The 26225-nt window shown below is 38.3% G+C and overlaps 1 protein-coding gene across 2 annotated transcripts in view; it reads left to right on the forward strand.

Moving 5' to 3' along the window:
• The first annotated feature begins 87 nt into the window (after positions 1-87).
• Positions 88-26225, forward strand: part of PRKDC (protein kinase, DNA-activated, catalytic subunit) — a 282873-nt gene continuing 256735 nt past the window's right edge. For both annotated transcript variants that reach the window (XM_066379091.1, XM_066379092.1), the window contains exons 1-10: positions 88-482; positions 4333-4409; positions 4514-4606; positions 6520-6594; positions 7327-7435; positions 8198-8310; positions 8396-8495; positions 17325-17380; positions 17463-17493; positions 18043-18200. In XM_066379091.1, coding sequence (XP_066235188.1) covers positions 329-482; positions 4333-4409; positions 4514-4606; positions 6520-6594; positions 7327-7435; positions 8198-8310; positions 8396-8495; positions 17325-17380; positions 17463-17493; positions 18043-18200 — 966 coding nt within the window. In that variant the 5' untranslated portion in view covers positions 88-328. The remainder of the gene's footprint in view (positions 483-4332; positions 4410-4513; positions 4607-6519; positions 6595-7326; positions 7436-8197; positions 8311-8395; positions 8496-17324; positions 17381-17462; positions 17494-18042; positions 18201-26225) is intronic.

Here is a 26225-nt window from a genome sequence, read left to right on the forward strand (position 1 = left end):
TCTCGACTGAAGACCCTAGCTTTTTTTTTTTCTGCCTCCTGTAAATCAACTCCCAATTCACCGTCTTCCTCGTCTATTTTCCTAGGTCACGCTGTCGGATTCCTGTTTCTCCCTAAGGGTCACTGTATGCATGTTAAGTGCATAAGTACAACACACTAATAAACCTGTCGTAAGTCTAAAGTTCACATCTAAGCGGACTGCAGGGAGGACCCTCCTGCGATGGTCTCGGCGCCGCCGCAAGTCCCGTCCCGAGAACCCCGCCTTCCAACGTCGCGGCATTTCCGGCCCGCGTTGGGGGAGCGCGTCGGCCGAGTCGGGGCTGGTGGTCATGGCTGACTCTAAGTCCGGCGTGCAGGCTTCTCTGCTGCAACTGCAGCAGTTCTTGTCTACTGCGGACCGTTGCAGCGCGGCGATGGCCAGTTATCAGCTGATCAGGGGTCTGGGGCAGGAGTGCGTGCTAAGCACCGGCCCCGCGGTGCTGGGTGAGTGTTATTCTAACCTGTCAGGCGGTGCCGAGGCTTCTGCGTGTTTCCGTGTTGTTGTGTTTTTTTTTTTTACTTGCGCTGGGGTTTCACAGTGCAGCGTCTCTCCCAGTGTTTGAGTGTCCAGATTTTGTTTGTGGGTCTTCATAATTTCTGTAGTTGTGTATAATAAGTGATTTATCTACTGCTTTTATTTTATTTTATTTTAAACATCAGAGGATAGTTTAAAACTGGAGTTGGTGAAAATGCCCTAAATTTGTCAACCATTGCAGGTGGGGAGAACGGACTAAAGTTTTTTCTTTCCCCTTAATCTGCCCTAAATTCACCAATTTTCAAACCCTTATATTTGCTGTTCTTCCTTTGAAGAAGAGTTGCAGAAATATAACTGAAAAATCATGCTATTCTTTTAACTTTTTTAGCAATGCCTGGGTGATAACCTTTTTCTCTTCGTAGTAAAAGTACCTCTCTTAGCACTTTTAAAATAGATCAGTGCTTGAAAACTTCTAACGTATTCCTTTTAAAAACAAAAGTATGCAGAATGTCTCCATGGTGTGTTCTCTTCCTTAAAAGATAGGTGAGATTTTCTTCCTAAGAGGTTGTCCTTGTTGAATATAGTGGAGAAATAAACACCACCATAATTAAACAATATGCTATATAGTACCTATATATTGTCAAGGATATATTAATGGAGAAAGTTTTAAAAACTAACAGAACTATGTAAGTGATTTCTAGACTCAGGGTTTCTAAGAATTCTTTATTTTTTCTTGTTTGCAATGAAGTTCCAAGTTTACTCTGAATAGTCATTGTAGGTCCTACCTTGAGCGGGTCTGCCTTAGGCCATCCAATAGTGTGTGGGTTCTTGACTTGGAGCAGACTAGATTTCACCCCAAAGTCCAGGTGATTTTGAGAGTATGTTTATAAAGCTGAGGACAGTGAAACAAGGGAAGAGCATAGGGCAGCGGTTCTCAACCTGTGGGTCGCGACCCCAGTGGGGTCGCCTAAAGCCATCGGAAAAGACATAATGCATATCAGGTATTTACATTCTGAATCATAACTGTAGCAAAATTACAGTTATGAAGTAGCATCCAAAATTATTTTTTGGTTTGGGGTCACCGCAACATGAGGAACTGTATTGCGGGGTCACGGCATTAGAAAGGTTGAGAACCACTGGCATAGGGTCAAAGAAGCAATGGGAGAGAGCCCAGGTGGTGCTCTGCTTTGGCTTTCTAGAAACGTGGGAAATACCGTAAGTGAGCCAAGGTGGGGATGCTGTTAGCTCACTAAGAAGTAAAAGTCACAGTGACAGAAGTGACCCAAGATGGGACTGCTTTTAGCTCACTGGAAAGTTATAGAAATAAAGGGGACTTGGAGACAGGTTCAGGGAGTGAGCCCTCAAGGGGCTGCTGCTGCCTGCTGTTCCCCTGGTTGCAAGTCGTGTGGGGACCCTTAGAATTTAGGAGAAAGACAGTAAAAAGTTCATGCCTGAGAAAAGGAATGGGAATGCTCTAGAGTGAACCTGTGCCGGGTCTTTGTGTTGAGGGTTTTCAACCTTTCTTCTGTGGGATAAAATGTAAGGGCAGGGTTTCAGCAGACTATTCATCAGCTTTCCAGGTGTGTCTGAAACAGGAAAGTCACCTGTGCTACCTGCTGCTGCAAAGCTAATATGAAGAGACAAGGATTGAATCTTTATGGGCACTTTATTCAGAGGGCCTGTGATGTAGAAGACTGCAGGCTATGTACCCTAAAAAAGCCATTTTTTTGCATCTCATCTCAAGCAGGCCCTTTTTTTTTTTTACAGCACAGAGTCAGAGAGGGATAGATAGGGACAGACAGACAGGAACGGAGAGAGATGAGAAGAATCAATCATTAGTTTTTTGTTGCGACACCTTAGTTGTTCATTGATTGCTTTCTCATGTGTGCCTTGATCGTGGGGCTACAGCAGACTGAGTAACCCCTTGCTCAAGCCAGAGACCTTGGGTCCAAGCTGGTGAGCTTTTTTACTCAAACCAGATGAGCCCGTGCTCAAGCTGGCGACCTCGGAGTCTCAAACCTGGATCCTCCACATCCTAGTCCGACGCTCTATCCACTGCATTTAGAATTCAAAAGATTAATTGCTTCAGGAGTCAGGATTCAGGAAGGAAGCTTTATTGCTCCTAAGCCTCCTGGAAACAGGTTCTAGTCAGGCATTTCAGACACCACTTTGAACAGTTGCAGTCCTCCTTTCAACAAATGGTTAATTGCTTGACTGTATAAATGCTTAATTGCTTGGAACAACAACTGTTTACATGCATTAATCCCTAAATCCCTAGGTTGAAACTAAAATTTAAAACATTAAATACAAAGCCTATTAACAACAACTAAAGCTAAAAATTTTAACTCAAGAGTTTCCTTATCAAGTCCCTGAGATATATTACTGGATTTCCCCATGTATAAGACGCACCTTTCCCCTGAAAAATTTGGGGTCTAAAAACTGGGTGCATCTTATACAGAGGTTGTAGATTTTTTACTTGCATTTCCCGCTTTTTTGCGCTTGTTTTTGCGCTCATTGTTGAGGACAGTGGTTTGTCATCAGACACAGATGACAACAAGCTAATGGATGGGGACAGGGATGAGGAGTTGTATGAATATTATGATGAATAAAACTTGAGTTTAATAACTTCATGTAATACTTTTGTTTTTAATTTCGGGCCCCAAAATTAAGGTGCGTCTTATACACGGGGAAATACGGTAATTAATCAAAATAATTGTATAGGGGAGTTTGGGATTATTCTCTCTTTGGCTTTTCTGTTTTACTTTTTTTATCTTGGGTCTGTCTCGTCCTAATCGGGATTTTGTTAATTGTTACCCTGACTGCATCTGTCATTGGGTTTAGTTGGCACAAATGACATTAATTGGGTCTCTGTCCTCTATGTCCCTGACTGGGGTGATTTAAGCTATTTATTCTCTGGTCAGAAAGGAGACATAAACCACTTGTTCTCAGGTGTCCTTGGTTAGGGAAGATAAGGTCTTGTGATTCACTAGTTGCTAATAAATTGGTCACATTATTTGGTCTTATTTAATTATTTTGTCTCAATTTCCCCATTTCACTTGCCCGGGAATTTTCCTAGCTTCCTAGTATTATATTCATTTGTGAGGTTATAGAGGAGTATATTAGTTTTCTATTGATTGCTGCTGTTAAATTTAGTGGTTTAAAACAACACAGATTTGTTAACATTAGAGTTCTGTAATCATAAACCAAAACAGGTCTCACCAAGCTAAAACCAGAGTATCAGACAGGGCCACTTTACTTTCTGAAGACTTTTGGGGAGAATTCATTTTCTTTTTCATTCAGATATTTAGCAAAATTTAGGGCATTGCAGTTGTAGGATTGAGGTCCCTTTTTTCTTGCTGACATTCCTTGCTTCTAGAATTTCTTCTATCACCTGTCACCTTCCTCCATAATCAGGGCCGGCAATAGAATGTCAGGTAACTCCCATGCTTGGAATCTTCTCTGCTCTCCTCTCTTCCCATCTCTTTTTCTTCCTTCCACTGATTAGGGCTCACGCATGTGATTACATTGGGCCCACAGGATAATACAAGATAATCTCACTATGTTACGGCCAGCTGATTAACAACCATAATTTCACTTGCAACTTTCCTTTTGCCATGTAAAGTTAGCAAGTTTATAGGTTACCCAGGCTTCCCTGCATCCCTGTGGAACATCATCTAGAATTTCCTTGTCTAAAAATACAGCAGCCTTAGGTTAGCTTATTATTACTTAAAAAGCTGAATTGAGAAACATGTAAACCCTTTCGGATAGGTTTATGGAGTGCTACTTGTTAATTACTTTTTTTTTTTTTTTCCTGTCCAGCATTACAGACTTCCTTAGTTTTCTCCAAAGATTTCGGTTTGCTTGTATTTGTTCAGAAATCACTTAGCGTTGATGAAGTAAGTTGAAAATTTTCATTCTGCTTTTCTTGTATATTCCTTTATGTTGGGGTGACTCTTATTCTTATCCATATTTACTACATTTTGTATTTCTTTTATTATAGTTTCGTGATTGTCGAGAAGAAGTCCTAAAATTTTTATGTATTTTCGTAGAAAAAATTGGCCAGAAGATCACACCTTATTCTCTTGATATTAAGGTAAAGAGCAAAAACCACACCTCATTATATACCAACATTCATTTTAATTTATGATGTAAGTTAAACTTGTATTTTACTTTATTCCTGCCTTTCTCATTTTCTGTTTGATTGTGTTAGAAATGAAGTGGGCTATTCTTTTTTTTTTTAATTTAGTAAGTTAAGTAAGGCCCTTGTCAAAAACTATTTTGATAACTTTTATAACTATTTTTGATATGTTTTACACATAGACTCAGTAAAGCCTTTTATAAAAAGTCACAGGTTGGATTTTTGAATTTTGGGGAGATTTTAGAACACTTTCATGTGTTTTCTTTGACAATAATCTGAAATGTTTGCCTGTCTTGCGCCTCCTATTCTCTTTCAAACTGCCTTTCCTAAGGTTTGCTCATAACTTACTCTGCAACTAGTGATTATAACTGAAGTTGTCCTTTCTTAGATTTATATACTTTCAACAAGTGCTACATCTTGAGGTAACTTATTTTTAAGTGAAGGAAGGGGAGATAGTGAGACAGACTCCCGCATGCGCCCCGACCAGGATCTACCTGGTAGCTCCTCTCTGGGGCCAGTGCTTGAATCAATTGAGCTATCCTCAGTGCCTGAGGCTGGCGATGAGATCACCCCTACTGTCCTTATTGCCTGGGTCTGATGATTGAACCGATCAAGAGAGAAGAGAGAGAGGGGGGTGAGAACGTGGAGAAGAGAAGCAGATGGTCGCTTTTCATGTGTGCCCTGACTGGGGGAAACTACTCAGGATGTCTGCATGCTGGCTGGTGCTCTGTCCACTGGGTAAACTGACCAGGGCCAAGGTAACTTGTTTTTATCAGTCCTAAATTTGCTTCTAGTTATTGGATGCTAAGTGTTAATGAAGAAGTATATGTTCAATTGGAGATAATTTATGGGAAGTTATTTTATAAATTATCAGTAGCTCTAATATATTGATATATATAAAATGTTTTAATAGGTTTTGATTTTATTCTCTTTTGACTTCTTTCTTGATTGGATTCTTAATATTTAAAAACGTCTCGATGGTATGAGTAACATTTGTAGAATACTTTATAGTTTGTGAAGTTCTTTAATGTTATTTAATTTTTTACCAAATCTCTGTTAGATATTCTTCATTTCCCTAGTTTACAAATGAGGATTAGAAATTAAGAAACTTACCCTTGTTTTGGAGACCGGTTGCTTCCTTCCAGAGTTCCTGTTCCTATACAATCTCAGCTATTCTTCTCTGAAGTATCTTTTTCGTTATTTATTCTTTCTTTCTTGATATATGGAAACAAGTGCTGTTGGAAGTGTATAAGGAGTAACTTACTTTTTTTTTTTTTTTTTTTTACAGAGAGAGAGTCAGAGAGAGGGATAGATAGGGACAGACAGACAGGAACGGAGAGACTTGAGAAGCATCAATCATTAGTTTTTCATTGCGACACCTTAGTTGTTCATTGATTGCTTTCTCATATGTGCCTTGACCGTGGGGCTACAGCAGACCGAGTAACCCCTTGCTTGAGCCAGCGACCTTGGGTCCAAGCTGGTGAGCCTTGCTCAAACCAGATGAGTTCGCGCTCAAGCTGGCGACCTCAGGGGTCTCGAACCTGGGTTTTCCGCATCTCAGTCTGACGCTCTATCCACTGCGCCACCGCCTGGTCAGGCGTAACTTACATTTAAAAAAAAATCCTACTGAGGTCTCCATTTACTTTGTGTTTTTTTTTGTTTTTTGGGTTTTTTTTTTGTTTTTGTTCATATTATTATCATAACATATTGCATCAGTATTTTCAGTAATTTTTAACTTGTATGTCTCTATACGCTAATATTTTTAACAGTTATACATTAAATTTATTATGTCATATATTGGTATTGCTCCTTTCAGAGATGTAGTTTTAGATCTTACTGATTTTTTTTATGTCTCCTTTAAAACCTAGAATACTTGTACCAGTGTTTACACAAAAGATAAAGCTGCTAAATGTAAAATTCCAGCCCTAGACCTTCTTATTAAGGTAATTTTATATTTCTAAGTACATGTATTTTATATTAAACAAATGACTTAAAAAACTAAAAATTGGAGTTTTGGGGTGAGACATCTTGGAGGATAGGCTTCAATCACATTGATGGGTGGTTAAAATGCACATTTTCCAGATACCACCCAACAGTACGTTGGTATTTTGTTTTCAGACTCTTCTGGGTAGCAAAGGAAATATTTTGGGTTTTGAGGGGAATGAAGGGGGAAAATAACTAAAAAATTTACTACTTCTACAACTTTCTTTACTCTTATTCTTAAAATTACTAAGAATTGCAAGAATTCACTTCATTGTAACTGAGTTTTTTCCTAAAACCTTACCATGAGAATGGGTCTGATTGTTGTATTTAAGTGGTCATTGAGACTTATTCTTGTATCTCTCTCTTAGATGGATTTCTCTTTTTGCATCTCTGTTTTAGAATTCCATAAAGCCTTGTTGGTTCTTAAATGCCTCCAATAGAATGGTTTTAGTTACATTACTGGTTTCTTGAGAAAGTAAAATTAAGTTTACATCCTCTTCCTCTTTATAACCTCCCTATGTTCTTACCCTCTAACTCCCAAATAATCTGGCTACATAGAGAGCCCTGGAAGGCCAAGCGTAAATCCCTAGAGACACATGGTTCTGAAACATTGCTTTATACAGATTTACATAGGTAGCTCGTGTCTGTTTATTATTTTCCTCTTGAGCCATTGCTTATTTGTATTCTTTTAGTTACTTCAGACTTTGAGAAGTTCTAGACTCATGGATGAATTTAGAATTGGGGAGTTATTTAACAAATTCTATGGAGAACTTGCACTGAAAACAAAAGTATCAGATACAGGTGAGGTGCATTTAAATGTTATTATAAAATATTTTGACAAATTAATAGTAGAAATTATTAGTATAAAACTTAGATTTGTCTCTACCAAGGTATTTATATGTTTTACAGAGGAATCCTTTTTCCTGAAAATAAACCAAATGGAAACAAACAAAAACAATGTGTGAAGACTTCTGCTTAAAAACTTAAAAAAATTTTTTTTGTATTGATTTTTATTTATTGTGTTTACACAGTATACACAATACATCCCACTGAATACATCCCCATCCCCCTGTTCCCCTCAACATCCCCTTTGCCCCCCTCTCCCCAATGCCCTCCCCCCTTCCTTCAAAAACTTTTAATCTTTAGAAAGTGACTTGTTTAAATAGAAATCTCACAACACATATTAAATGTAATTTAGTTTATAATACTAGATTTGCATAATATTATCAGGAAAGATTCTAGTACATAAAACTAAATTTTTTTTTTTTTTTTTTTTACTTTTGAACTAACCCTCTTATTTTCTTATTCATACATTTTTGTTTAGTTAACTTATTTAAATGCTATTTTTGCTCTGACCAGTTACTCGGTTAGAGCGTCTTCCTGACATGCCTAGGTTGTGGGTTCTATCCCTGGTCATGGCCCATGCAAAAATTAACCAGTGACAGCATGAATAAGTGGAACAACAAATCGATGTTTCTCTTTCTTTCTCTAAAAATCAGTAAATAAAAGTTTATTTTATAAATGTTATTTTAGTCTTTTATTTATCTAAAATTTATTTTTTAGTTTTAGAAAAAATATACGAGCTCCTAGGAGTATTAGGGGAAGTTCATCCTAGTGAGATGATAAATAATTCGGAAAAACTGTTTCGGGCTTTTCTGTGTGAACTAAAGACCCAGGTACGTAAACTTTATGATATTCTACTTCCTTCTGTGGCTGTACTTTTCTTTTTTTAATGGTATCTTCTTAAAACTTTCCTTTTAGATGACATCAACAGTAAGAGAGCCCAAACTCCCTGTTGTGGCTGGATGTCTGAAAGGATTGTCATCACTTATGTGTAATTTCACTAAGTCCATGGAAGAAGGTATTGCTTGATTTCATTTGATTTTCTTTCTTTATTCAAAAATTACGGTCTAAAATAAATTGCCTGTTTATTTTTTGAACTTTTAAACCAATTTCGGGTTCTCATGCAGTTGTGAGAAATAAAACAGATTCCATATGATTTTACCCAGTTTTGGCTAGTGATGTAGTACAGTAATAGCACAACCAGGATATTGACATTGATAAAATCTACTGACCTTATTCAGATTTCACTAGTTTTATATGCACACATTTGTGTGTCTGTATTTAGTTCTGTGCAATTTTATCATGTGTAGATTTGTGTATGAACCCTCACACTCAAGATACTGAACAGTCCAGCACAAGGATCCTGCCTGCTCACCTTTCATAGCCACATCACCTCTCTTTCTCCCCCCTCCTGTAGCAATCACAATGGATCTATCTCCATCCTGAATTTTATTATTTCATGGTTATATAAATGGACTTGTAGTATGTAACATTTTGTGGCTGGCTTATTTCACTTAGCCTAATGGCTTTAAGGTTCATACATGTTGTAATGTGTGTCAGAATTTCCTTTTTAAAGCTGAGTAAAACTCAGTTTTATGTCTACATACTCTATATTTTGTTTATTCATTCATACAACAGAGTACACTTGTGTTGCTACTACTTTTTGACTATTGCTGCTGGAAATGGGTGTGCAGATATCTATTTGGAGTCCGTTTTCTAATTTTGGGGGTATATAAGCACAAGTTTTGATTGCTGGATCATTTGATCATTCTATATTTATTTTTTTTAGGAATTGTCATACTGCTTTTCACTGTAGCTGCACTATCTTACATTCCCACCAGCAATGCAGAAGGCTTCTAATTTCTCCACATCCTCACCAATGCTTGTTATTTACTGATTTTTGGTACTAGCCACACTAACAGGTGTGAAGTGGAGTCTCAATGTGGTTTGTTTTTGCATTTCCCTTAATACTACTAATTTTGAATGTCTTTTCATCTGTTTATTGAATATTTGTTTGGAGCAATGTCTATTCAAAATCCTTTGCCTATTTTTTAATTGGATTGTTTGACTTTTTGTTGTTGAGTTGTAGGAGTTTTGTATATATTCTGGAAAGCAATTCTTTATCAGATACATGATTTGCAGTTATTTTCTTCTATTCTTCATTCTAGTGATTTTTAACCAGTGTGCTACAGGAATTTTTTTTTATAAATAAATTTTTATTAATGTTAATGGGGTGACATCAATAAAGCAAGGTACATATATTCAAAGAAAACATGTCCAGGTTATCTTGTCAATCAGTTATGTTACATACCCATCACCCGAAGTCAGATTGTCCTCCGTCACCTTCTATCTAGTTTTCTTTGTGCCCCCCTCCCCCTTACCCTCTCCCCCCCCATAACCACCACACTCTTGTCCATGTCTCTTAGTCTCATTTTTATGTCCCACCTACATATGGAATCATGTAGTTCTTGTTTTTTTCTGATTTACTTATTTCACTCTGTATAATGTTATCAAGATCCCACCATTTTGTTGTAAATGATCTGATGTCATCATTTCTTATGGCTGAGTAGTATACCATAGTGTATATGTGCCACATCTTCTTTATCCAGTCTTCTATTGAAGTGCTTTTTGGTTGTTTCCATGTCTTGGTCACTGTGAACAATGCTGCAATGAACATGGGGCTGCATGTGTCTTTTCGTATCAGGGTTTCTGAGTTTTTGGGGTATATACCCAGTAGAGGGATTGCTGGGTCATAAGGCAGTTCTATTTTTAGTTTTTTGAGGAACCACCATACTTTCTTCCATAGTGGTTGTACTACTTTACATTCCCACCAACAGTGTATGAGGGTTCCTTTTTCTCCACAGCCTCTCCAACATTTGCTATTACCTGTCTTGTTGATAATAGCTAATCTAACAGGTGTGAGTTGTTATCTCATTGCTACAGGAATTTTTAAAACATGCATTACCTATTTAGTCAAAGACGCTAAACTCTTCTCCCTTAGATCAGTGGTAGTCAACCTGGTCCCTGCTGCCCACTAGTGGGCGTTCCAGCTTTCATGGTGGGAGGTAGTGGAGCAACCAGAGTATAAATAAAAAGATAGATTTAACTATAGTAAGATGTTTTAAAAAGATTTATTCTGCCAAACTTAGCGAAAATCCAACATAAATTACTTGGTAAGTAATTATTATATGCTTTAACTTGCTGTAACTCTGCTTTATAAATTTTACAAAGTAAAGTTACTTCCCTACTTTATAAATTACCATTACTTGCCTGACCAGGCAGTGGCGCAGTGGATGGAGCGTCGGACTGGGATGTGGAAGGACCCAGGTTCGAGACCCCGAGGTCGCCAGTTTGAGTGCGGGCTCATCTGGTTTGAGCAAAGCTCACCAGCGTGGAACCAAGGTCACTGGCTTGAGCAAGGGGTTGCTCGGTCTGCTGAAGGCCCGCTGTCAAGGCACATATGAGAGAGCAATCAATGAACAACTAAGGTGTCACAACAAAAAACTGATGATTGATACTTCTCATCTCTCTCCATTCCTTTCTGTCTGTCCCTATTTATCTCTCTCTCTGTCTCTGTAAAAAATAAAAAAAAAGATTAAAAAAAAATTACCATTACTGTGGAACCGGTGGGCAGTTAGAAAATTTTACTACTAACAGAGATAGAAAAGTGGGTGGTAGGTTTAAAAAGTTGACTACCGCTGGTTTAGGTTGTGGGTTTTGGTTCATTTTGCTGTGTTGTTTTAGTGTGCCCTAGATTTCCAGGTGTGTGCCCTATGGTATTCCAGAGAAATATGTGCCTGTTGAGGACCAAAAAACCAACAGGGTTTCTGGAATTTAGATTTTGGAGGGACAGAGGTGTGGGGAATTGGCTGTAGCTGACAGTCTGCCCAACCCCTCACCTCACTTGCCTGATTAGGTTGCAAAAGGCTGTTAAGCTGTGGTGCTGGATTGTTTACACTATCCCCCATGTTCCCTGGAAAGACTGGAGGCAAATTTGTTCTATCCTTTGTTTGGTGTAAAGTTAAGATGTTATGTATGGTGGGGTTTTCTGCACTCAACATAATTAAGAGTAAAAAGAGAAGAATTCTTCAATGTATTGACAAGGAAATGAGAGTTTGCCTTTCAAATATATGCCCAAACATTGAAGAAATTGCTAGGACACATCAGGCTCATGTTTCTCATAAACACAAGAATGAAAAAACTTAACACATTTGCGCTGGGACCTGCTGAATTTACTAAATCTTACTAAGATTGTATCTATATACGTATATAAAAAAGTAACTTTCTTTTAATTTTTTACCCCCTCTTTTTTTTTTTTTTTTTGTATTTTTCTTGAAGCTGGAAACGGGGAGAGACAGTCAGACAGACTCCCGCATGCGCCTGACCGAGATCCACCCGGCACGCCCACCACCAGGGGCGACGCTCTGCCCCTCCAGAGCGTCGCTCTGCCGCCACCAGAGCCACTCTAGCACCTGGGGCAGAGGCCAAGGAGCCATCTCCAGTGCCCGGGCCATCTTTGCTCCAATGGAGCCTCGGCTGCGGGAGGGGAAGAGAGAGACAGAGAGGAAGGAGAGGGCGGGGTGGAGAAGCAAATGGGCGCTTCTCCTGTGTGCCCTGGCCGGGAATCGAACTCGGGTCCCCCACACGCCAGGCCGACGATCTACCGCTGAGCCAATCGGCCAGGGCCTTAACCCTTCTTTTTTATGAATTCTAAAAAAACATAACAAAAAATGTAACAAAAATGTTTTCTAATGTCAGAATGAATTTAATTTTGTCATATTTATTTCATTTAATTACTGTGAAAGCACGCTTGGACTTGATGTATTTTTTTCTTTAATATTTGACTTAATTATTATAACATATTTCTTAGAGATTTGTATATAGTGCACCTACAATGATTTGTAGGATTTTATTTTATTTAATTAATTAATTAATTAATTTGTTTATTTTTTATATTTTTCTGAAGCTAGAAACGGGGAGAGACAGTCAGACAGATTCCCGCATGTGCCCGACTGGGATCCACCCGGCACGCCCACCAGGGGGCAATGCTCTGCCCACCAGGGGCCGATGCTCTGCCCCTCCAGGGCGTCGCTCTGTTGCGACCAGAGCCACTCTAGCGCCTGGGGCAGAGGCCAAGGAGCCATCCCCAGTTCCCGGGCCATCTTTGCTCCAATGGAGCCTCGGCTGTGGGAGGGGAAGAGAGAGACAGAGAGGAAGGAGAGGGGGAGGGGTGGAGAAGCAGATGGGCACTTATCCTGTGTGTCCTGGCCGGGAATCGAACCTGGGACTTCTGCATGCCAGGCCGACACTTTACCACTGAGCCAACCGGCCAGGGCCTATTTTATTTTATTTTATTTTATTTTATTTTTATCTTATTTTTTTTTCTTTTTTAAGAGGGGAGAGAGGGTGAGAGAGAGGAGAAGGGGAGAGAGGAGGAGGGGAGAGAGGAGAGACGGGGGAGAGAGGGGAGGGAGAGGAGAGGGGGGAGAGGGGAGTGGGGGGGAGAGAAGGGGAGAGAGAGGAGGTAAGAGAAAGGAGAGAGGAAGAGGGGAGAGAGGGTGAGAGGAGGAGGGGAGAGAAGAGAGAGGGGGAGGGGACAGAGGAGAGGGGGAGAGGGGGAGGGAAGAGAGGAGAGAGAAGGGGAGGGGAGAGAGGGGGAGAGAGGAGGGGAGTGGGGATAGAGGTGAGGGGAAAGAGGGGGAGGGGAGAGGAGAGAGATGGAGACAGAGGAGAGGGGGAGGGGAGAGAGGAGGGGAGAGGAGAAAGGGATGGGAGAGAGGGGGAGAGAGGAGAAGGAGGGAAGAGAGGGGAGAGAGAAGAGAGGGGGAGAGAGGGGGAGGGGAGAGAAGGGGAGAGCGAGGAGAGGGAGAAGGGAAAGGGAGGGGAGAAGTTCTATTTTTTTAATTTTTATTTATTTTTTACAGAGACAGAGAGTGAGTCAGAGAGAGAGGTAGATAGGGACAGACAGACAGGAACGGAGAGAGATGAGAAGCATCGATCATTAGTTTTTCATTGCACGTTGCAACACCTTAGTTGTTCATTGATTGCCCTCTCATATGTGCCTTGACCGCGGGCCTTCAGCAGACCAAGCAACCCTCCGCTGGAGCCAGCGACCGTGGGTTCAAGCTGGTGGGCTCTTCCTCAAACCAGATGAGCCCGCTCCAGCTGGAGACCTCGGGGTCTCGAACCCAGGTCCTCTGCATCCCAGTCCGACACTCTATCCACTGCGCCACCGCCTGGTCAGGCGATTTGTAGGATTTTAAATGCACCCTGACTTCAAAAAGAACCACTTTGAGAACCACTGGTTTAGAGGATTTACTCTGATAGTATTATATGCCTTAAGAAATTTATTTTAAAAAATAGTTTTTTTTCAATTACAGTTGATGTACAATATTATATTAGTTTCATGTGTATAATATAGTGATTAGACATTTATATGACTTTTGAAGTGATCATCCCAATAGTCTCCATTGACAGTATACATAATTATTATAATCTTACTATATTCCCTATTCTGTACTTTACTGTACATCCCCATGACTTTTTATAATGGCAAATTGCACATCTTAATCCCTTCCCCTTTACACTTATCCATCCAACCCCACTCCCATCTGACAATCATCAAAATGTTCTCAGTATCTATGAATTTCTCTTTTGCTTGTTTATTTTGTTTTTTCAATTCTACATATAAATGAAATCATGTGTTATTTGTCTTTCTCTGTCTGACTGATTTCACTAAGCATAATACCCTCTAGGTCCTTCCATGTTGTTTTAGAAGCAAGATTTAATTCTTTTTTTGGCTGAGTAATATTCCATTGTGTCTATTGAAGGACACTTAGGTTGCTTCCATATCTTGGCTATTATAAATAATGCTGCAGTGAAAATAGTGATGCATATGTCTTTTTGAATTAGTATTCTGAGTTTCTTTGAATAAATACCCAGAAGTGGAATTGTTGGGTCCTTCTTTGCTCTTGTTATCGCCTTTGTTTTAAAGTCTATTTTGTCTGTTACAACTATTGCTACTACAGCTTTTTTTTTGTTTCTATTTGCATGAAATATTTCCATATCTTTGCTTTTAGTATGTGTGTGTCATTTGATCTGGAGAAGTGGGTGTCTTAGAGGCAGCATATTTGTGGGTCTTGTTTGTTTATCCATTCAGCCACTCCATGTCTTTTGATAGGAGCATTTAATCCATGTATATTAAAGGATTTATTGATAGGTATGTAGTTATTGCTATTTACATATTATTTATCTTTTTTTCCTCCTTTAAGATGCCCTTTATACTGGTTGGTGGTGATAAACTCCCTTAGCTTCTTCTTGTCTGGGAAGTTATTTTTCTGTGCTTCAATTCCAAATGATAGCCTTGCTTTTAGATTGAGCAATCCTGAATGTAGGTCCTGACTTTTCACTACTTAGAATATTTCATGCCAGCCCCTTCTGGCTTGCAAAATTTCTGTTGAGAAATCAACTGACAGTCTTATGGGAGCTCCCTTGTAGGTATTTAACTGTCTTTCTCTTGTTGCTTTTAAAATTCTCACTTTTGTCTTTAACCTTTGGCATTTTAAATATGATGTGTCTTGGTGTGGGCCTCTTTGGGCTCATCTTGTTAGGAACTCTCTGCGCTTCCTAGACTTGTGAGTCTTATTTCCTTCACCAGGTTAGGAATGTTTTCTGTCATTATTACTTCAAATAGGTTTTCAGTTCCTTGCTCTATCTCTGGTACCTGTGTGATTCCATTGTTGTTATGCTTGATGTTTTCTCAGAGGGCCCCTAAACTACCCTGTTTTTATTTAAGATTCCTTTTTTATTTTATTTTTCTGTTCTAATTGGGCATTTTCTGCTACCTTGTCTTCTAAATCTCTGATTCTATCCTCTATGCTATTTAATTACTGTTGATTTCTTCTAATGTATTACTCATTTCAGTTATTATATTCTTTATTTATGACTTTTTTATATGTTCTATCTTCGTGTGTTATGTGTTCAAGTTCTTACTGAGTTCATTGCACATCCTTAGAAAAGTGTTTTGAACTCTGCATGTGCTAGATTGTTTGTCTGCGTTTTGTTTAGCTCTTTTTCAAGTCGTTTTTTGTTCTGATCTTTCATTTGGGACATATTCTTTGTCTCCTCATTTTGACTGCCATCCTGCTTACTGAGATCTGCTACATTTCCCAGTCTTGGTAGAGAGGCTTTATTTAGTAGTCCTCAGACCACCTATTCAGGTGCCATTTAAAAAAATAATAAGGAATGGGTATAGGCCAATTGATATTTTGTAGAGTTCTGTTCGACTGCTTTTGGATGTGAGAGATGTATTAGTGTAGTATTGAGAGACTTTGCTCTTGAGTGTGGGAGTGAGCAACTGAAGGTCATGCACTGATTTTTAAGCTTGCTGGGATGGGAGAGGAGCAATTTCAGGCAGAAACCTGGAACCCATGGAACATTTAGGCTTATGTTTACTGTGCAGTTGCATATGTAAGATGGGATCTTACAGGAGAAATTAGACTTCAAGATACAAATTTGGAGGTCTTCAGCATAGAGATAATATGTAAAGCTATGAGTGAGCAAAATTAGAGAGCAAGTACAGAGAAACTAAGGCCAGGGTGTAAGAAGAGAATCTGTAGGAGGTGTGGTACTTACTGCCTTGCTCTGGGTGGCGTCCAAATTCAAAGAAATCGGTGTGGCAGAGTGAGTCCAGCTCAACCAGGGCAGCTTCAACTGAACATGCTTATAGAGGAAGTGGTTCATTAGAAAAGAGAGGTGAACATGAGAGTGGACAGTGGGAGGCAGAGCCTGAGAAAAGACAGAAAGACTGGGAAGGTGGCCATTCCCACTGCTGAGAGCTCAGGCCCTTGACTCCATGGGCCTCACTGTGTTCACAAAGATCACCCTTTCCAGATCAGCTGTACACTGACAATGCCTGGTGCTCTGTGACTACACACCTGTGTTTACACTGTCACTTTCAATTAAATAACTTTTTCCCCAACTGGTACCTTTTCTTACAGCCATAAAAGATCTCTTCTTGTATTGAATGGCAAAGTAGCTTTTTTCTATCTCTTTCATGGCATTATCTCCAAACATGCTGATGTTTCTCATGTTAAGCCCTCTCTGATCCCTTCACCCGTATTCATGTCTGGTCTGTTTCAAATGTATCAGTCCTGGCAATCAATACAATTCTTGAACCTTTGCTCTTTGCCAGTCACTGTTACAAGAGCAGAGAACTCAGTGATGAATCAAAGCATGATTTCTGGACAGCTGCAGCAACTACTGGTGGGATACAGTTATACAAGTAATTGTGATGTCTGTCAGGCCAGAGTAAGAGCCTCAGATTATAGTTGATTGCTTGTGTTATCTTCCCTTTTAGGTAATAAGTTTACTAAGCTCAATGATCATATTTTCATTGTTGTTAATTCCTATAATTATTTGGCATATACTATGTGTGGGATAAATGCTTGGGAGTATTAGGAGAATAATAATGTGTTTGACCTTGTTTAATCCTCCAAACAATCGAAAAGAAGGCATATGGTGCCCCTTTTTACAGATAAGAAAACTGAGGCCCTGAGAGATTCTCTAACAGAGTTTGTAAGTGATAAGTTGGGATATAAACTTATGTCTGTATTCCAGATTTTTTTTAATTGACTGAAGTAATAACTGTGCAGCAGTAATAACTTACAGCTCTCTAGCTGCACTTAATGATAGAAGATGTTACTCCTGAATTTACAAGAGACTGTTAGGGTTAATATAGATGTCAAGCTGTCTGAAATACAGTTGTTAGTTGTAAAGTCTTTTGTGAGGTTTGTCAGATGATACTGTTATGATTTGTAACAGAGGCTTCTTTGTGTCTTTCCCCCAGATCCCCAGACTTCAAGGGATATTTTCAGCTTTGCATTAAAGGCAATTCATCCTCAGGTGGTATTAGTATTATTCTAATTATTTACTGTTGAGACTTGTGATTGTCAAATATTGATGGTAATTTTTTTTATTTAAATAGATTGATCTGAAGAGATATGCGGTGCCCTTAGGTAAGATTCTATATTTAATGAGAGAGAATAGTTCAGGTTATTAAATTAATATCAAACTACAAATGCAAGTAAATGTGGCTGCAGGGCTGATGCCTGGATCCCTTGAGCCTGAGGCTGACATGGAATAAAGCTGTTGGTCTAACAATAAAGAAACAAACTAATAAAACAAAGCAAATGTGATAACATCTGTGATGTTTCAGGCAAAGTATTTATAGGGAGCCTTTTGGCCATTTTGTTTTTAGCACACAACTTTTGGTTGAAATGGTTACACCTAGATTACATGATTTAAAATTTTTTACTTTAGAGCATCTTTTATATGATCCAGAAGGTTTGCTACTATTTCTGAACTGTTTTGGGGCTCATTTGCAAAATCACGGGCCTGTTGATTCAAATGGATGGTGTTGTCATCAGAGCTCTCATCAGGATCCGTAGGTCATTATAATGTAATGTTACTGGATCTTCAAGAGCATATTTAAAAGTTTGACATATATTGAAGTTTTCTTAGTTTTTGTGGTCCTATTTTAAATGCAATGATTTTTGTTTTTGCAGCTGGCTTGTGCTTATTTACACTGCATGCTTCTCAGTTTAGCACCTGCCTCCTAGACAACTACATTTCTTTATTTGAAGTATTATCAAAATGGTGTAGCCATGCAAACATAGAATTGAAAAAAGCTGCACATTCAGCTCTGGAATCTTTTCTGAAACAGGTATTAATATTTAACTTACATTTAAAAATATCTTTTCATGCTAAAATTAAAATCCAATCTTGTGCATGCACATGTAAAAAATAAATACAAGTTGATTTATTACCTTTTGTAGTATTTAAATAAAAAAAGCTTGGTTATTAATCAGTCACAGGGGCAGCAGCCATATTGAAAGAAAACTAGGAACATATCAGATCCGATCAGGGCCTCAGAGCCAAGATTCTTCAGAAAGTGGCAGTGAGAGGTGGAAGCAAAGAATGGCTGGAATGTCAGGGCTTCTTTGAAAGGAGGGGAGGTGGATGAGGAAACACCTCCCTGAAAGGTGAGGGTCAGCTGATATGTTAAGATAAGATTCTTATGTTACTGTTACTTCAAGAATAAGGAGAGCCCATTTGCCCTTGGGTGTGGTTGCAGAATTTGAGCCTGCAAATTTAGAAACATGTCTCAGCTGGCTAAGGACTGTGTATTTGTGATTGTGGTTCTGAGCATTGTAAAGGTGTCTGGAAGTACCTACTGTACAGGCTGGATGTTATGGAATTAGAAATCATAGGTTGGCTTTGAAGGAAAATATTGAAGAGTTGTAGTACATGTTTTCTTTGGAGCAGTGTTATAAGTGGTAGTCAAATTCACAATCTAGTTCATGAAGACTGATTTGAACTGTGGCACAGAGAGTATTCCATTCTAGGGATGATACATCATGGTTTATTTATAGACATTTGATGGTTTCCAGTTTCAAGCTACTCTAAAATATCTCTTTTTCAAGCTAGTTGCTCCATTTTATGTTCTCACCAGCAATACAGAATAGTTTCAGTCACTTGACATCCTTATCAACAACTGCTATTGCCGGTTTTTTTTGTTTTAGCCCTTACAATGGGGGTATAATGTTAACCTACTGTAGTTTTAATTTGAATTTCCGTGGTAGTTGATAATGATCCTTTTTTCCCTGTGGTTATTGACCGTACTTGTATCTTGCTTTATGAAGTATTTATTCAGATATTTTGCTCATCTTAAAATTTGGTTGTATCTTTTTATTAATGAGTTCTAAGAGTTCTTATATAATTTAAATACAAGTTCTTTTCTGAGCATATTGCAAATAGTTTTTCTGTGGCTTGCCTTTTCATTTTCATATTTTCTTTTTTTTTAGATTTAAAAAAAGTTGAGGTAACATTGGTTACCTCAAATTTCAGGCATACAACATAATAACTTGCTGTCTGTGTGTTCTGTTGTGTGCTCACTACCAAGTCTACTTTCCATTTGTTATTTGAAACCCTTTTAACCATTTCACCCTCCTTCTAATCTTCTTCCCTTTTGGTAACCCCCATTCTGTTGTCAGTAGTTATGAGTTTTTTTGTTTTGCTTGTTTTCTTTCTTTTTTATTTATTTCACTTATGAGTGAAATCATTTATTTTTGTCCTTTTCTGTTTGACTTATTTCAGTTAGTATAATACCCTCAGGATCCATCTATGTTATTACAAGTGGCAAGATATCATTTTTTTCTTTTTTCTTTGTATCTTTAAAATTTTTATTTATTTATTTATTTATTTATTTTACAGAGACAGAGAGTCAGAGAGAGGGATAGATAGGGACAGACAGACAGGAATGGAGAGAGATGAGAAGCATCAATTATCAGTTTTTCGTTGTAACACCTTAGTTGTTCATTGATTACTTTCTCATATGTGCCTTGACCGTGGGGCTACAGCAGACCGAGTAACCCCTTGCTTGAGCCAGTGACCTTGGATCTAAGCTGGTGAGCTTTGCTCAAACCAGATGAACCTGCGCTCAAGCTGGCAACCTTGGGGTCTTGAACTTGGGTCCTCAAAATCCCAGTCCGATGCTCTTATCTACTGCGCCACCGCCTGGTCAGGCTAAACATTTTTTATTTTTAATGTGTTGACATGGTTTCAAGTGTCCCACTCTATAACACCATCTACACACTACATCGTACCCCTCTGTGCCCCATGCAGTCTCTTTCCACCCACATTTCCTCCCACTTTGACCCCCCCAACCTCTGTTTATTTTCCTGTGGCAATTGCTACCCTGTTGTCTGTATATATGTGTTATGTATCATATATATGTTTTTGGCTAATCCCTTCACTTTTTTTGATCCAGTCCCCTCTTCTCCCTTCCCTCTGACAGCTATCCATCTGTCCCTTTGACCCTGCCTCTGTTTCTATTATTTCTGTGTTTATTGTGTTCATTAGATTCCACATAAAGTGAGATCATATGGTATTTGTCTTTCCCTCCCTGGTTTATTTCACTTAGCATAATAATCTTGAGGTCCATCCATGCTGTTGCAAAAGGTAAGATTACCTCTATTTTATGGCCAGGTAGTATTCCATTGTGTAAATGTACCATAGTTTTTTTATCCACTCATCCACTGATGGAGTCTTGGATTGTTGTTTCCAGACTTGGCTATTGCAAACAATGCTGTGATGAACATGGGGGTGCATATCTTCTTTTGAATTAGTGTTTGAGATGCTTAGGATATATTCCTAGAAGTGGGATAACTGGGTCATAAGGCAGTTCCATTTTAAATTTTTTGAGGAATGCCATACTGTTTTTCCACAGTGGCTTCATGAGTCTGCATTCCCACCAGCAGTGCAGGAGGGTTCCCTTTTCTCCACACCCTCACCAGCACTTGTTGTTTGTTGATTTGTTAATGAAAGCTATTCTGGCAGGTATGAGGTGATACCTCATTGTGGTTTTAATTTGTGTTTCTCTAATGATTAGTGACATTGAGCATTTTTTCATATACTTGTTGGTCATCTGTATGTCCTCTTTGGAGAAGTATCTATTCAGGTCTTTTGCCCATTTTTTAATGAATTGTTTCTTTTCCTGGTGTTCAGTTTTGCACGTTCTTTATATATTTTAGTTATTAACACCTTATCACATATATCGGCGAAATTGTTCTCCCATAGAGTAGGTTGGTTGTCTTTTTGTTAGTGATGTCTTCTGCTGTGCAAAAGCTTTTTAGTTTGATATAGTCCCATTTGTTTATTTTGTCCTTTATTTCACTGCCCATGGAGATATATCAGTAAAAATATTGCTGTGAGAGATGTCTGAGAGTCTACTGCCTATGTTTTCCTCTAGGATTTTTATGTTTTCTCAGCTTACATGTGAGTCTTTTATCCATTTTGCATTTATTGTTTTAAATGGTATAAGTTAGTGATCTAGTTTTATATTTTTGCATGTATCTGTCCAATTTTCCCAACACCATTTATTGAAGAGTCTGTCTTTACTCTATTGTATACTCTCGCCTCCTTTGTCAAATATCAATTGACCATAAAGGCATAGGTTTATTTCTGAGTTCTGTTCCATTGATCTGTATGCCTGTTCTTATGCCAGTACCAAGCTGTTTTGATTGCAGTGCCTTTGTACTATGATTTGATATCAGGAAGTGTAATACCTCCCACTTTGTTCTTCATTTTCAAGATTGCTGAGGCTATTCAGGTCCTTTTCTAGTTCCATATAAATATTTGGAATATTTGTTCTATATCCTTGAAGTATGCCATTGGTATTTCAATAGGAATTGCATTGAATCTATAGATTGCTTTGGGTAGTATAGACATTTTAATGATGTTTATTCTCTCTATCCATGAACAGGATATATGCCTCCACTTGTTTATATCTTCCTTGATTTCTTTTATCAATGTTTTATCATTTTCCGAGTACAAGTCTTTAACCTCCTTGGTTAAATTTACTCCTAGGCACTTTATTCTTTTTGCTGCAATAGTGAGGGTATTGTTTCCTTAATTTCTCTTTCAGACAGTTTATTGTGGTGTATAAAAATGCCACTGATTTCTGAGTATTAATTTTATATCCTGCTACCTGATGAATTCATTTATCAGGCCTAGTAGTTTTTTGACTGAGACTTTAGGGTTTTCTATGTACAGTATCATGTCATCAACAAATGATAGTTTTACTACTTCTTTTCCAATTTGGATGTATTATATTTCTTCTTCTTGTCTGATTGCTATGGCTAGGACTTCCAGAACTATGTTGAATAAGAGTGGTGAAAGGGGGCATCCCTGTCTTGTTCCTGATCTTTAGGGAATTGCTTTTAATTTTTGCCCATTGAGTATGGTGTTGGCTGTCACTTTGTCATATATGGCCTTTATTCTGTTGAGATATGCTCCCTCTATTTCCACTTTGCTGATAATTTTAACATAAATGGGTGCTGGATTTTTTTAATACTTATTCTTCATCTGTTGATATACTCATGTGATTTTTATCCTTCACTTTGTTTATATGATAAATCACATTTATTGATTTGCAAATATTGTACCACCCTTGCCTCACTAGAATAAATCCTACTTAATCATGGTGTATGATCTTTATAATATATTTCTAGATATGGTTTTCTAATATTTTGTTGAGAATTTTAGCATCTGTGTTTATCAGGGATATTGGTCTATATTTTTCTTTCTCTGTAGTGTCCTTACCTGTCCTTTTTTTTTTACAGGGACAGAGAGAGTCAGAGAGAGGGATGGATAAGGGCAGACAGACAGGAACAGAGAGAGATGAGAAGCATCAATCGTCAGTTTTTGTTGCGACATCTTAGTTGTTCATTGATTGCTTTCTCATATGTGCCTTGACCGCAAGCCTTCAGCAGTCCGAGAAACCCCTTGCTCGAGCCAGCGACCTTGGGTCCAAGCTGGTGAGCTTTTTGCTCAAGCCAGATGAGCCCGTGCTCAAGCATTGAATCTATATGCTTTGGGTAGTATAGACATTTTAATGATGTTTATTCTCTGGGTCTCGAACCTGGATCCTCCGCATCTCAGTCCGACACTCTCCAGGGGTTCCCAAACTTTTTACACAAGGGGCCAATTCACTGTCCCTCAGACCTTTGGAGGACCTCCACATACAGTGCTTCTCTCACTGACCACCAATGAAAGAAGTGCCCCTTCCGGAAGTGCGGCAGGGGGGGGGGGGCTGGATAAATGGCTTCAGGGCCGCATGCGGCCCGCAGGCCATAGTTTGGGAACCCCTGCCCACTGCACCACTGCCTGCTCAGGCCTTTACCTGGTTTTTAAATTAGGATAATGTTTGTTGCATAAAATGAGCTTTGAAGTCTTTCTTGATCTTGAGTTTTTTTGAAATAGCTTGATAAGGACAGGTTTAGTTCTTTGAATGTTTGGTAAAATTTGCCTGTGACACCATCTGTTCCAGGACTTTTGTTTGCTGTTGGTTTTTTGATAACTATTTCAATTTCATTTTTTAAATTATTTATTGTGTTTACATAGATTCTAATGTCACCCGTGGTCCCCCACTACATCCCCCCTGTCTCCCTCCCCATAATGCCCTCCCCTCTCAATTTCATTTCTTGTAATCATCTACTCAGGATTTCTTTTTCTTCCATATTCAGTTTTGGAAGATTGTATGTTTCTAGGAATTAATTCATTTTGCCTAGATTGTCCAATTTTTTTGCATATAGTTCTTCACTGTATTTTCTTACAATCATTTGTATTTCTGTGATGTCAGCTGTTACTTCTCCTCTTTAATTTCTATTTTTATATACTTGGGTCCTCTCTTTTTTTTGTGATGAGTCTAGTTAAAGGTTTACCAATCTTACTTACCTTTAAAAGAACTAGGTCTTGAATTTATTGATCTTTTGTATTGTTTTTTAGCCTCTATGCTATTTTTTTATGTTCTGGTCTTTATTATTTCCTTCCTTCTACCTTCTCTGGGCTTTTTGTTGTTGTTTTTTCTATTTCTTTTAGGTGCAGGATTAGATTGCTTATTTGAGTTTTTTTTTTTTGCTTCTTGAGGCCTGCCTATAATGCTACGAATTTTTCTCTGAGGTCTGCTTTTGCTATGTCACATAGATTTTGGGTTGTATGTTCATTTTCATTTCTTTCAAGGAAATCATTGATTTCTTCTCATTGTTAACCCATTCATCATTTAATAAAATGCTCTTGACCCTCCAAGTGTTTGAATGTTTTCCAGTTTTTCTATTGTAGTTGATTTCTAGTTTTGTGCCATTGTGGTCAGAGAAGATACTTGATATGATTTCAGTCTTAAATTTATTGAGACTTGTTTCATGTCCTAACATGTGCTCTATCCTAGAGAGTGTACCATGTGAACTGGAAAAGAATTCATATTCTGCTGCTTTGTGAAGTATTTTGAAGCTATCAGTTAATTTTAGTTGATTTAGTGTGTTATTTAAGGCTGCTGTTTCTTTATTGATTTTCTGTCTGGAAGTATTATTCATTAATGTCAGTGGGTATTGAAATTCCTTATATTACTATATTGCTATCAGCCTCTCCCTTATGTCTATCAAAATCTGCTTTATATACGGTCCACCGGAAAGTTCTGTTCGTTTTTGGGATAAAACAAAATACAAATTTTTCTTACCATCAATAAACTTTATTAAATAATATAATTGCCATTATTATTAATGATTTTTTGCCAGTGTGAGGGCAATTTGTATATCCCATTTTTGAAAAATGTTTTATCTTTTGATGTGAAAAATTGAACCAGTGCTTTTTGATATCTTCTTCATTTTTGAATTTTTTGCCCTTCAAAAAATCTTGTAAGGACAAAAACAAGTGATAGTCAGAGGGTGCTAAGTCTGGGGAATATGGTGGATGCTACAGAATTTCTCAGCCTAGTTTTGCAATTTTTTGTCGAGTCCCCAAAGCAGCATGTGGCCTGGCATTATCATGATGCAGTATGATGTTCTTCCTGTTGAACATTGCTGGCCTCTTTTCTTGGACTGCTGTCTTTAAATTATCCAGTTGCTGACAATACTTCTCCGAATTGAGCTTTTCGTTCCGTTTTAAAAGCTCATAACGTATTGGTCCTTGAATGTCCCACCATATACACAACATTCTCTTATTCAGAGTCAAATTTGGTTTAGAGGTGGAAGGGCTAGGTTTTCCAGGTTCACACTATGCCCTTTTCCTTACGATGTTTTCGTAGGTAATCCACTTTTAATCCCCAGTTATCGGCCTGACCTGTGGTAGCGCAGTGGATAAAGCATCGACCTGGAAATGCTGAGGTCGCCGGTTCGAAACCCTGGGCTTGCCTGGTCAAGGCACGTATGGGAGTTGATGCTTCCAGCTCCTCCCCCATGTCTCTCTCTCCTCTCTGTCTCTCTCTCTCTCCTCTCTAAAATGAATAAATAAAAAAATAAAATAAAATAAAAAATAAATAAATAAAAATTTCAAAAAAAAAAAAAAAAATAATCCCCAGTTATCATCCGGTTTAAGAAGGGCTCGATTTTGTTCTGAGCAAGCAGAGATGTGCATATGACTACTCGATCATCCAAATTCTTCTGACTTAATTCATGTGGCACCCATCTTGAATAATTTCCACTCCAATCTTATCTTCCGAATATGGTCCAAAATGGTTTGCTGGGCTGAATTAAGCCTTTCTGCAATCTCCGATGTTGTCAGAAAAGGATCTTGCTCCAACATGGTCTTAACAACATCGTCATCGATCAAAGATGGTCACCCAGAACGTGGCTTATCAGAAAGGTCGAAATCACCTGTTTCGAATTTTTCGAACCATCTTCTGCATATCCTATCAGAAACTGTACTTTCACCAAACACTTTCAATAAGTTTCTACATGCTTCTGTAGCATTTCTTCTTTGTTGAAATTCATAAAAATTACAGTGGCATAAATGAACTTTATCAGTAGCCATGGGTACACTATCGCTTCACACATAAGACTAATGTGAATCAACTTTGTTTTAGTTAATTTGCTATGTCAGTATGTATACATTAAGTGATAAAAATTGAGAAGCACACATGCGCCAAATAAAAATGTGCTTACATGTTGAAAATTGTTGTGATAAAAAGGGACAGAACTTTCCGGTAGACCTGATATTTATAGGTGTGTCTAGATTGAGTTCATTAATATTTACAATGTATTGCTCCCTTTATCATTATGTAGGGATCGTCTTTATTTCTTACTGTCGCCTTTGTTTTAAACACTATTTTGTCAGATATAAGTATTGCTACCCCAGATTTTATTTTCATTTCCATTTGCATTGAATTTTTTTGTATCCTTTCACTTTCAGTTTA

Source organism: Saccopteryx leptura, chromosome 3, assembly GCF_036850995.1.
Source record: "Saccopteryx leptura isolate mSacLep1 chromosome 3, mSacLep1_pri_phased_curated, whole genome shotgun sequence".
NCBI classification, from domain to species: domain Eukaryota; kingdom Metazoa; phylum Chordata; class Mammalia; order Chiroptera; family Emballonuridae; genus Saccopteryx; species Saccopteryx leptura.